At 30.7% G+C, this 12,987-nt stretch overlaps 2 protein-coding genes across 3 annotated transcripts in view; one reads left to right on the top strand and one right to left on the bottom strand.

Moving 5' to 3' along the window:
* The first annotated feature begins 1,084 nt into the window (after positions 1-1,084).
* LOC129983955 (uncharacterized) overlaps positions 1,085-12,987 on the top strand; it is a 29,965-nt gene continuing 18,062 nt past the window's right edge. Inside the window, exon 1 of the mRNA XM_056093686.1 lies at positions 1,085-1,415. The gene's annotated coding sequence lies outside the window, so the exon portion shown is untranslated. The remainder of the gene's footprint in view (positions 1,416-12,987) is intronic.
* LOC129983954 (uncharacterized) lies at positions 1,584-7,916 on the bottom strand. 2 transcript variants are annotated; one of them, XR_008785463.1, is made up of 2 exons: positions 7,574-7,916; positions 1,584-2,158 (listed from the first exon to the last, which is right to left on the bottom strand). XR_008785463.1 is itself a non-coding variant. In XM_056093685.1 (2 exons), exons 1-2 carry the CDS (start codon positions 7,266-7,268, stop codon positions 1,825-1,827), a joined length of 3,072 nt encoding a protein of 1,023 aa, XP_055949660.1. In that variant the 5' UTR covers positions 7,269-7,407; the 3' UTR covers positions 1,584-1,824. The 2 variants fall into 2 exon arrangements, 1 of the variants encoding a protein (XP_055949660.1); XM_056093685.1 differs by lacking the exon at positions 7,574-7,916 and adding an exon at positions 4,531-7,407.

Genomic DNA, 12,987 nt, shown 5'->3' with positions numbered 1-12,987 from the left:
TTAGCATGAATCAGAAATTTCATAAATATGGCTACAGAAAATAATGCGCCAGGTGACTTTAATACTTGCATGCCATATTTCATAACAAAATTCATAAAATCTTTTATCTAAATCTTTATTCCATCCAATTGATTTTTTTTAAAAATATGGTTTCAAATTTTTTTTTCTCCGTTTCCTTTTGAAATATTTTGGAATTCTTTTTTACTTCGTTTTTTTTCCTTCATTTAAGTTCGAATTATTTTAAAAATCGTCTTTTATCATTACTTCATTGAGATAAAACTCAGAAAAAATGTATTTATTGAAAAACAGATGCAGAATTCACCGGACGTAATATTTCAGAAAAAAAAATATTCTGCCAAATTAAAAATTAAACTAGTAAAAAAAAATCCTTAAAAGTTTTTAAAAAGAACAGAGAGCACACATAACGATCTTTTTTTTTAAAATACGGTTTTATTAACTCGCTTTCTGTTCTCTCTATTTGTACGATCGGTGCAAATTTTGCAATCGATTTTAAATGAACTTCCCAATGAACTTGTGATTTTAAACATAGTTTAAAATTGGATGACAACGCAACCTTTGTCTGTCTGTTCGATATAAATTTTGCAATAGATTAAAAACTTTTTGCGACTAAAAAATAACTATTTAAATAATTTTTTAAAAAAATACATTATTACATTTTTCAAAAAGTATTAAAAATGCAAAATAATTTTTCTTAGCTCCGTATTGATTGTTCCGAAAATATATAATTTTTTTTTATTTAAATAATTATTTCATTTTTTAGAATCGAATGATATGTATTGTTTTCTTACAATTGAGTTACACCAATATTTAACGAACACAGCGACTCGTGATACGACATATCTTTTATGTTCTTTTATTAAAAGATATTAAATACAGAGGAAATAATTTATTGTGGAACAATACTATGATTTCAATTTTGTTTCTGTCTCAATCATTTCTTTTAATCGCTATCACACTTGTTTTGAAATTTAAAAACAGTTTTTATATTTGTGGATATCATCTGCTCAAACAAACATTGCTCCTTTAGAATCTTCCATCGAAAATTTGAACATTATTTTGAAATCATAAAAATCTGAGCATTGAGAATAACTAGAACTACAACATTGTGTTTTGGTTAATACATTACACCTTTATTGGCCAAGAACATAAGCTATAAACGAAGTTATTATAAGTTTAAACAAAACGAATGTTATTTACCTGTTAGTCGTTTCTTTTTCTAGTATCATGTTTTGACTTAGTGAAAATGATATTGAACGAAACGTTTTCATTTTCCCGTCCTTTTGTCATCTGAACTGTGTATAGTTTGTAATCGATTAATAGTTTTGATATGAATAATTTTAACTTGTTGCCATTAGATGGAATGATCTTCACCGTTGATGGGATTTAAATGCAAAGTGAGTGGTCTTTTGAAATTTTTTTTCAACGGACAATAATTGAAAGGTAAATTTTCAGAATACAGTTCTAATATTTAGAATTTGCAATTTTTGGATTATGTTTTTAACATTTGTTTTTTATATATAATACTAATTGTTCGTGGGTAATCAAATAAAGGGGACCTGATCTGTCTTTTTTCTATTTATTATACCTAAAGCAGCTACTGACGAAGACATCTGAAGCACATTAACATAACATCACAAAAGCACGCGCACACACAGCAACAGGAGGCACATCCGTTACATCTCTAATAGGCATTACAAAATTCTGAATCATAAAGTAATAAAAAAGAAGCGTATCAAAGTTCAACAGAAACTGCGCATGCGCCGGTTTCCTGATGACTACAGCTGGAATAGGGGAAAGGCGTCTCTAAGACGGAACATCCCGGCCCCCGTTGGACAGTTGTCCAACACCTTCTTCGAAAGGGAGTGGGCAGAGTCTGTTGATACTTCGCCGAAAAATTCCTTTAGGGGTTCTGATGTCTGCGACACGGACTAGTCCATCTGTTCCAGGATATATCCTTTCAATTCGGGCCAAGTTCCATTCCATGGGGCTCTTGCTATTATCCTTCAGGAGTACCAGCTGTCCGGGTTTGATGTTCAGTTCAGGTAGTTTCCATTTAGCTCGAGACTGCAAGGAGTTGAGATATTCTTGACTCCATCTTTTCCAAAATTTGGATCTAAGAGACTGGATGAGAGACCATCTAGAAGATAAAGAAATGTTAGTCAAGGAATCACTGGGTTCTGGTATTGACAACAGTGGTGCTCCCACCAAAAAATGGCCAGGTGTCAAAGGTTGAATATCAGCTGGATCGGCAGAAAGAGGACACAGTGGTCTTGAATTCAAAACTGCTTCAATCTGTGTCACCAGCGTAGTAAGCTCTTCAAAAGTCAACACTGTTGATTTAGTCACCTTCAACAAGATCCGTTTCATAGCTCCAATATTTGCCTCCCATAATCCACCGAAGTGAGGAGATGCTGGAGGTATGAAGTTCCACACTATACCTTCCTTGGCACAAAATCTTTGCACGGAATCCGATTTGCATGCTTTTAGCAAAGAATCCAAAATATTTTTTGCGCCCTTAAAATTAGTGGCATTATCACTCTATATGATTGAGGGTTTTGACCGCCTAGCTATGAATCTCCTAAGACAAGCTAAAAAACTCTCAGTAGTCAAATCAGACACTACTTCAAAATGAGTAGCTCTTGTACTAAAACATATGAAAATTGCAATGTATGATTTTAAAGTCACCCTAGATCTTTTTAGATTAGGTTTAGTAATTATGGGACCAGCGAAATCGAGCCCCACCTTTTCAAATGGTCGAGATGGGATAACTCGATCTCTTGGTAAATCGCCCATCATCTGTTGAATAGTTTTATTTTTTTTACTCTAAAACAGGTTAAGCATCTTTTGATTACACTTTTTACTTTGGCTTGACCAGCTGGTATCCAGTATTGCTGTCTAATTAAATAGAGAGTAGTTTGAACACCGGAGTGGAGTGCTTTTTTATGAAAGTATTCTATAAGTGTATCTGTGAAATGGTGTTTCTTTGGTAAGAGCAGAGGAAATTTTTGTGAATCTGGAAGATCAGAAAATTTTAATCTTCCGCCTACTCTTAAAAGTTCATCATTATCTAAGAATACATTTAAGTTCAGAAGGGGATTATTCTTTGGAAGAACTTTATTCCTTTTTAGACAATTTATTTCAAATTCAAACTCTCTCATTTGTATAATTTTTATTAAAGATTTTGTAGCATTTTGTAATTCTTTTACATTTAAATGATCTTTCTTTCTGTTTTGCAGAGCTGATTTACAATTATGTAAGAATCTTAAACACCATGCAGTTACTCTTATTAATTTGCTGAAAGAAGAATATCTTTTAATCAAATCATCATTTAATGGATTTACTTTTGCTATTGTAGAACTTATTAGAACATTCTTTTTCAATTCTAAATTGTCTGCGTCTTCTTTGATATTTGTCTCATTATTTATTTTAGCTAATTTAGGCCATTTACATTCATTTTTTAACAACCAATTTGGCCCATGCCACCAGAAGTTAGAGTTTCTCAGTTCATGTACCGTTAACCCTCTTGATATTAGATCAGCCGGATTATCAGTTCCAGGAGTGTGATTCCATTCAGTGGGATTGGTTATATTTTGGATTTCTTTAATTCTGTTTTTTACGAACACTTTAAATCTTTCAGGGTCACCCTTCATCCAATAGTAAACAATTGAAGAGTCAGTCCAGAAGAATCGTGTAACAGGAAAGTTAATGCACTTAACTATTTTACAGCCTAGTCTTGCTGCTAAAAGAGCACCCATTAGTTCTAATCTTGGGATCGAAAGTGTCTTTAGAGGGGCTACTCTACTTTTTGAAGCGACCAAATTTGATTTGATTTCCCCGTTCTTCAATAAGACTCTAATGTACGCTACAGTTCCATATGCCCTCTTAGAGGCGTCGGAGAAACAATGTAGTTGAGCTTCAACTATTTCAGTGGTTTTCGCTTCGGCGAAAAAATATCTAGGTATTTTAATAAGATGCAAATTTTTTATTTCTTCGCACCATTCATTTATTTTAGTGATCAGTGTTTTCGGGAGAGGGTCATCCCAGTCTAATCCCAAGCACCAAATATCCTGTATTAGACATTTTATCTTGATGGTAAAAGGTCCTAAAAACCCCACTGGATCAAAAATGCGTCCAGCTACTTGAAGAACATATCGTTTGGAATTTATCTTTTTAGACAGGAATTTCTCTAAGCTTCGAGTGTCAAACTGGAATACATCTAAATCGGAATCCCAGGCCAATCCTAGCACTTTACAAGGAGTTAAAGCAGAGTTATCATTAATTGAATATTTTTCTTCGTCTATTTCTAAACCTGCCTCTCTCCATTTATCACGAAGCTCAACTGAGTTAGTTTTCCATTTCCTTAATTCCATGCTCGCTTCTTTAAAGATGTTATAACATTCTAGGCTTATTTTAAAAGCTGAATCAAAGTCTCTTTGGCTACAGATTAAATCGTCGACATACAATGATTTTCCTAGCATTTGACAGGTATTAGAAAATTGTTCTACATACCTCTTTAGATGGTATTGGATTGTAGCTGCAAGGAGGAAGGGGCTTGATTTGACACCGAAAAGAACTCGAGTCATCTTGAAAATTTCCTCTTCTTCCTTTTCCGGATCTTCCGTCCAGAAAAAACTAGTATAATTCTGATCTTCTTCGGCAATCTGTATTTGCAGAAAGGCCTTCTTTATGTCGGCAGTTATGGCAACAGCCTGTTCTCTAAAACCTATTAAAATCTCAAAAAGATCTGGAATGAGATTGATACCAGTATGTAAACAATCATTTAACGACAACTGTCCTTTCGCATGAGAACTTGCGTCAAATACCACTCTCAAACGAGTGGTAGTTTTATCTTCCCTTATTACCGCCCTGTGAGGCAAATAAAATGAAGGTTTTTCTTCTTCACATGTTATAACTTTCTTAATGATACCTTCTTTTAAATGATCTTCAATAACAGCTTTATAATCTAAAAACAACGAATTATCTTTAATAAATTTTGATTTTAAATGCGAAAACCTCCTTTTAGCCACTTCAAAGTTATTAGCTAAATATTCTTTCATATTTGTTTTCCAAAGAAGCTTTACAGTATATCTTTTATTTTGATAAACAATATTTTCTTCAAATTGTTTCATAATTTCTTTATCTACAGTATGTTTTTCGAAATCATCCTCTTCAACCCCTTCTACCCCTAAATTCTCAAGATCCCAAAATTGTTTAAGTTGGTCCGAAATATCCTTTTCATCTACTACAATCTTCATGGTCATTAAATCATTTGATAAACCTACGTGGCCTTGCAAGCACCAACCAAAAATTGTTTCAGTCGCTACCAGTTTGTTATTTAATCTTTTTATTCTGCCTGAAACGATTTCATAATAATAATCTACACCAATTAATATTGAGATATTCTTGCCTCTATTATCAATAATATCAGCTAGCTGTAAATGCTTCAATTTATTGTACGTTTTAGTAATATTGTTGTTAGGTGCAGGAAGAGTAGTGGCTGAAATGTTTTCTGTAACCAAAGCTTCTACTTCAATACGTAAAGAGGGATCCTCACGGTTTTTTAATTCTACTCTCACTATATTGTAAGAATGTTCCTTTGCTTGTTTAGCGCCAAAAGAGTATACCGATAAAGATTCTTTTCTTATTACTTTTAACTTTAATTTTTCTGAAACTTCACGTGTTATAAATGTTCTCATACTTCCATTATCTAACATTAGTCGTACTGTTTCAAATTCATTTGTTTCATCATTGCGTACTAGGGCTGCACATGTTTGAAGAAATATATTACCGCGAAAGAAGCTTGTTTTGTTTTTATCGTAATGTGAAATTGCGGTAATTACGTTCTTATTATCTTTATTTAAATCGGACATGTTAGATTCTGCTTGAGAGCAAATAGATTTATTATGCTTCTTTCCACATATTTCACATGTCAAATATCTTCTCTGGCGGCATTCATTAACTCGATGTTTTGGCTTCAAGCATAAAAAACATCTGCCATCTTGTTTTAAAACACCGAGTTTCGTTTCTAAGTCGGTTTGAGAACATAACTCCGATCGATGCTCTCCTTTACAATATAAACAATTTTCGTTTAATGCTGACGCGGAAAAACATTGAAGATCTTTCGGTTTTGCGCTTGACCTTGGACTTCGCAATATATCATGCGAGCTAGCTGTGTTTCGACTGAAGTTGTTGAAAGGATTCTGTTTCGCTTTCGGGAGCGAATTTTCGTTGCGTCTATCGCCTTTTGAGGTATGCATAAACGCAGAGGATTCTCTACATTCAATTTCAATTCTTAAAAAATTTAGTAATTCAGTTACATTAAATTCGAACTTCACCGAATTATCAACTTTTTTTCTATTAAATTCAAGGACAAGATCTTCGGGAATCAATTTAATTAAAATGGGATAGAGTAAATGCCCATACATCTCTGAAGTAACTTTTAATGATTCTAAACTTCTTAAGTTTATCTCTACGGTATCATATAACTTCCTAAGACCATAAATATTATTTGAATCAGTTACTGGTACAAGATTTAGTAATTTTGACATGTGTGCGTTAATAACCAGTTCTTCTCTGCCAAATCTTTGTTTCAACAATTTTAAAGCCTGATCATAATTCTCGTCTGAGAGCGCAAAGCCATTAACCGCAATAGCGGCCGCACCCCCTAATAGTGACTTTAAATATGAGAATTTATCTATTTTTGACAGAGATTTGTTATTATTAATAGAATTTTGAAATTGATTCCAAAATTCTAACCAGCAACAGGGGTCTCCATAATATTTTTCAATTGTAAGTTTAGGCAATTTTATGGTCTTAAAATTATATTCGTTTACAGGTACGATGGCTGAACTTTCCTGAGTGTTGTTTATTGCATCTAAATTAGGATTTCCTGTAGCGCCTAGTAAAGAAACATTTGGTGTTATTGATTGGCGCTCTGATTCGTCTTGTAAACATTTTAATTGCGCTGATAACTTGGACAAACAAACTATGATTTTTTCATTGTATTCGAAAGCCGACTCAATTTCGGTTTCGAATTCCTTATCATCTTTGATTAGATTTTGTATAGGTTTATCATAGTCTTTTAACTGTGTAGACGATATATTCAAATAATTTAAGGCCTCTTGCAAATCTTTGGTGGTAAGAGAATCTATTTTCTCCTCCAAATCGCTATTAATTTTGTTAATGTATTTTGTAACTGAAGATCTATGCAACCCTCTGGTTTTTCTCAATTTAGAAAGTTTATCCATCGTTCTTATATTTAATATTCAAAAACTCCAAATTAAAATTGTATTTCTAATACATCAAATTTCAATATCAATTTTAGATTTATTCATGCATTATCAATCAATATTTCAATAGTATTCTATCAGTAACCAATATCTTTAAAGCGAATATAGTATTAATATGTAACAAAAATTCAACTTCAAATATAAAAATCAAATTTCACTCTATTGTTACATTCATTCCTTTTAACTTCGGACATTCAAATCCATGAAATTAAATTATTTTAAATGTCCGAGTTTCTCTTAAATAAAGGAAAATATTCGCTCACCTTTCTGGTTACTGATTCCTTTCGATCTTCATAGCTGCTTTTCCATTAGATCAGGCCCCACGTTGGGCGCCAAAATGTTCGTGGGTAATCAAATAAAGGGGACCTGATCTGTCTTTTTTCTATTTATTATACCTAAAGCAGCTACTGACGAAGACATCTGAAGCACATTAACATAACATCACAAAAGCACGCGCACACACAGCAACAGGAGGCACATCCGTTACATCTCTAATAGGCATTACAAAATTCTGAATCATAAAGTAATAAAAAAGAAGCGTATCAAAGTTCAACAGAAACTGCGCATGCGCCGGTTTCCTGATGACTACAGCTGGAATAGGGGAAAGGCGTCTCTAAGACGGAACACTAATAATTAAGAACTTAGTTTTTAAAATTTAATTTTGAGATTATATGATTTTGACGAAGCCTCGCTCTGAACATTGTACTACTTTAAATTCAAAAGGAATATTAGTTTGAATATTTTTTTCGGAAAAAGATTTAAATTAATTTTTTTAATACAGTTTTAATATTCAGAATTCAAAATTATTTTTTGCATTTACAATTTGCATATATTCGTAAAATGATAAAATAAAACAGTCGTCCCTATAAGATTTTAAATTTCATCTTTATCTACAGTAACACTGATGTAAAGTTTACTGTTTCTATTTCTTAATAATTTTCCTTTAGCTAATACAAGATTGAAATTGTTAATATATGATAAAAAAAACTCCAAAATTGAAGAAAAAAACAAAAACAAAAAAGGTTATTTCCAAAACTATTTACTTACACATCTTTTGCAACAGAGTAGAAGTAATTAAATATCTTTGGAGCTAAATTTATATTTTTACATTTAAAAACAAAAAGCGGGTTTTTTATGAAATTTTCCATTTATCATTCAAAATAAAAAAGAGATATTCCTATTCGTTTTTTGATTTATTTTTGAATTAATCCAGAATTTTCAATGTTAATTAATATCTCAAATAATTTGAATTAATTGATATAGACTTTTCTCTTCTTGGCAAGTAAAGTTAGCTGCTTGATTTTCAAATATGAAATGCAAAATAGACTTCATCGTTATGTTTTGAATGTACGATTTCAATAATTTTTATAAATTTCTATTTAATCTGACTTATTTAATGTTTGTAACGATGTAATCTTATAATCAATCTTTAATCACTTTTTGATGGGCATCTTTTTTGGTATTTTAGGCACTAACATATTTTCAATATCACTCAATTTTAATGTCTTCTTAATTTAATTTTTATCTGAGAAATTTGGTTTGTTTGAGAAATTAAATTATTTTTTAAAGGACAACTGTGAATAAATTTCACTATTCCAGAAAATTTAAAATAATTAATCAAAATTTAAAGAATGAAAGTAGGAAATGACTAAAATAAAAGTTTTTCAAGTTTTTAAACAACAACTAAAGGAAAAAATATTATGTAATTAAAAACATGTTTTCAAATATTGACTTTTAGTTCCACTTAATTATTAATATTGTGATTTGTGATGAGTGTTTCTTCAAATATTTCGATATATATTTGCACTAAATATTTTTTTTTTTTTGGTTTTAAAATTATTTTTTGTTCTTACTGCATTTTATTTTTGTTGTTTATATTAGATATCAATGCTCATTTTCTCTTTTTCAACCACCTTTATTCTAAAGTAAAACCTGGCGTTATACAAGTTGAAAAAATTGCGCATGCGCCAGCTGCTAGGCGTTTACGTCACATATATTCTATATGATTGAAAATCCTTCAGATGCTGTTCCTAAGTTACCTTTATGTTCTAAATTAATCATTTACTGTAATGTCTTCTTGTGTGTGCTGCTGTGTAAATAAATGATTTTGATGTTTTGCAATATCCGCTGTGTAAATCTCCAACAGTTGACTTGTAATATGAGTTGTTAAACACTATTATAATTTCTTCTCATAATAAAAATACTTAGAATCATTTGAGAAATGAGCTAATCAATATCTAAACGAAGATTAATTTACATTTGCTGACAAATTTTGATTGTCTTTGCCATATCTTTTGAAACGTGTCATAAAAATTGTGCCCCAGTGCTTGGGAAGAATAGCATAATCTCAAACTGAAAAAAGTGTGCATATTTTTTTTACGAACATTCCAAAAATTGTGCAGTTTGCTCAACTTTTTGTATAGAGGTTAAAATTCGATGCTTGAAGGTCATCGGTTTGTTTTATTTCGATTGATTTGTGAACAGCTGGGAGCCGGCAGTGGACTTTATATTTAATAAGCCATTGCGAATCTCTGGTCTAGACGTCAGCAACTGATGTCATAGCTTTGCAATTTACTTAAATTCTAAAATCATATGCCGAATTCGATTCCTATAACTTAGTGCTTATTTATGTTATTGCTTTCAAACAGATGAATTTTGTTCAAAATTTAAATTCCTGCAATTAAAATTTTGATTAATGCCCGCATATTACACATACGCATACATTACGCATACATACACATACATTTATACATACAAACGAATGGATAAATTAAAGTGATTTACATTTTGTCATTTTAATTCCAAAATCATATATTAAAACTCCTCAACTTATTTTACTTTTTTCTGGAACTATAGTGCTCACATATATGTGAACGGATAGACAACCAAAACAGTCTGTGTTTTGACTGATTCGTCCAAAAATTGATAGCGATTAACAACCGTAGTTATAAAATATTTTGCGAAGAAGCTTGATTTCTATAGCTTGTTGAGCGTTCGAGCTTTTGCCTTTTAATAAATAGATTTCGCTAAAATTTTGATGCAGATATAGCATATTGGAATTTATCCTTCAAATTTGGAGCATTTTTGAATTATCATATTCAAAGACAGAATTAAAAAAATGATTTCTTTGAAGAATTATAAAAAAACTCCCACAAATTTGTGAAATTGAATAATTTAACATAATTTAGAGACGAGGATTTTCGTGAAATACATAAAAGGATGCGGCTTGTACGGGGACACTTGAAAGCAAAGGACGGCCACTCTCAAGTGAACACAGATACGGCACGGGGCTCATCTTTTCCTGTTGAATGCCAATAACTTGTTTTGAAGAAAAATAATGATTTTTCAAGAGATTGTGGCAACTCAATTGCGCAACACGTCAGTCATAAGTTGTTTTTAGCTTTCAGTGTTTGTTTTTACAATTTTCTTTACAAGTAAAAGCAGAAAAAAGGATCATATAAAGTTACGTAATTTAATTTATCCTTTGCATTTTACTGATGAATTAATTAAACTTGTTGCTAATTTATTGAACGTATAAATAAAGTTTTCTTCAGTTCTCTTTAATTTTTTAAAATAAGAAAACTAAGAAATTTTTTAATGTGGAATACAATGGAAATGGATTACGATATTGTAATAGGGTTTTCATAACATCGTTCTAATGTTATACTTTATTACTTTCGGATGTATAGTTTCTCCCCAAAACATTTAAATGAATTTTGGGAATTGATGTAAAATGAAATTTCTTACAGCATTTTGTTTTTATCTTCATTATTTAGATGTTACTTTACTTTTTGTTCTTTCCTTTTTTTACTCTAAATTTACATTTCATCGGCGTAAACACTGGTCGTAGGTAGTTAGGGTCTGGAGGACTGTTTTCTTGAAAATTTAATAAATAAACGTTCAATAAGAGACCCATTTTCCGTTTTGGATTTTGAGCTAAATATTATTTCATAAGTTTTACGAGTTTAATTTTTAAATATTTCAAATGACAAAAAGTTTTAATATTTCAAGGGATCTTATAAATGAGTTCAAAAAAGATAACACAGATTTTGATTCGAAATAAGACATGAATAAGACCAGCTGATGATATTTTTGAGAGAGTGATAACATTTTTAACGCCTTCATTGCATCATAGCGTTGAAAAACTTGAATTTCAGCCATGATATTAATTAAAAATAAATAGAAGTCAATATATTACAGATAAATATTGATTTATGCATTGAAATAAATGAAGACATAATATAAAAATTGTAAATGGTTACAACGAAATATGTTCTTTCGACGCATTAAATTTTCTTAATAATAAATTTCATGTATTATTATTACTATTTCCTAGAATATACAGTATATCTATATTTTACGACATATAAGAATTTTATGAAGAACATGATTGTATAAGTTTTAAATGCTATATAATTTGCTTATAAATATTCCATATAATAATATTAATTCAGAATTAAAATAAATTAAAATCAGAAAATGTTTTTTAAGATAGTGTACGTGTTTTTGATTTTTACTTATGCAGTACAAAATTTATTCAATTAACGAAACACTATGATACAGGATGAGGGGGTGACTGAAATTAAATGATGCGATATCATTATTATATCTTTGAAAATGAAAAGAATGAAGAAATAGAACTGCTTCAAAGAAATATAAGCCTGAAAAAATGCCCCAGTAACCGAAGCAGTTTTATTCTATCACGTGGAAACAGTAAATCTCATATACTTGATGGCCATATTTTTTCCGTTATTGCAAATATTTGACTTCCTTCGAAATGATGATAATAAATTGAAGACGCAAGCAGTCAAGGACGTAATATACAGGTTGATTGGGACACTTCCAAAGTGTTATTTTCAGCTTAACCCAAAGTATCAGTATCAAAGTATATCAGGGTAATTTGCGCCATAAAATAGTTTGTGTTATAATGTAGAAATTGGCTACGCTATCAAATTTGGTGACACACAGTTATTTTTGGAGAAGTCAAAACATTATATTTTAAAACACATGCGATTCACAGTGTTATAAATATATATATTAAAGAACAATAATTTAAATAATATATACCCGTCAAAAAAAACTTTTTCGAAATGGTGAGTGGTGCTGAAAGAAATTTACGCTTGCTAACCTGGTTTGCATGTCGAATTGAACTGTGATATATCAACTTTCAAAATAATTATTTCTGAAGATATTTAATTAAATATGAGGAAAGACCATGACAAATTGTGGCCAAGAGCCAGAACTAAAATTAAAAGAGATCTGAACCTTTATTTCGTTACGTTCGAAACATCGTTATATGATGTTTTAAGTTTAATTGCCTGATTTGTCTTCGATTGGTTTGATTGCATCTGCTGTTGTACTTTGAGGTAAATTATCGGCATTTTTATGTATTTCTCCAGAAAATTTGAACGATTATTTGAACTGAATGTTGAAACTTAAATAATATACTTAAAGTGAATTAGGGAAGTAATTTCAGTTAATAAAGGGAATAAAAACAGTGAATTTAGTGAACGACTAGAAACTGATGAAGGAGGAAACGATTTTGGTTTAGAAAATTGATTATGTTTAGCAACCAATTCTCATTAGTAATTTTTTGCTTGTTGTCGGCAATATTCCTTTGCATTTTTGTAAATCAGGACTCATAATTAATAAAATATAAAGACTTTTAAAGAGAATC

This window comes from Argiope bruennichi, chromosome 9 (assembly GCF_947563725.1).
Source record: "Argiope bruennichi chromosome 9, qqArgBrue1.1, whole genome shotgun sequence".
Lineage (NCBI taxonomy): Eukaryota > Metazoa > Arthropoda > Arachnida > Araneae > Araneidae > Argiope > Argiope bruennichi.
Note: the sequence above shows the minus strand (reverse complement) of the source record. Positions and strands in the feature narration are given on the sequence as shown.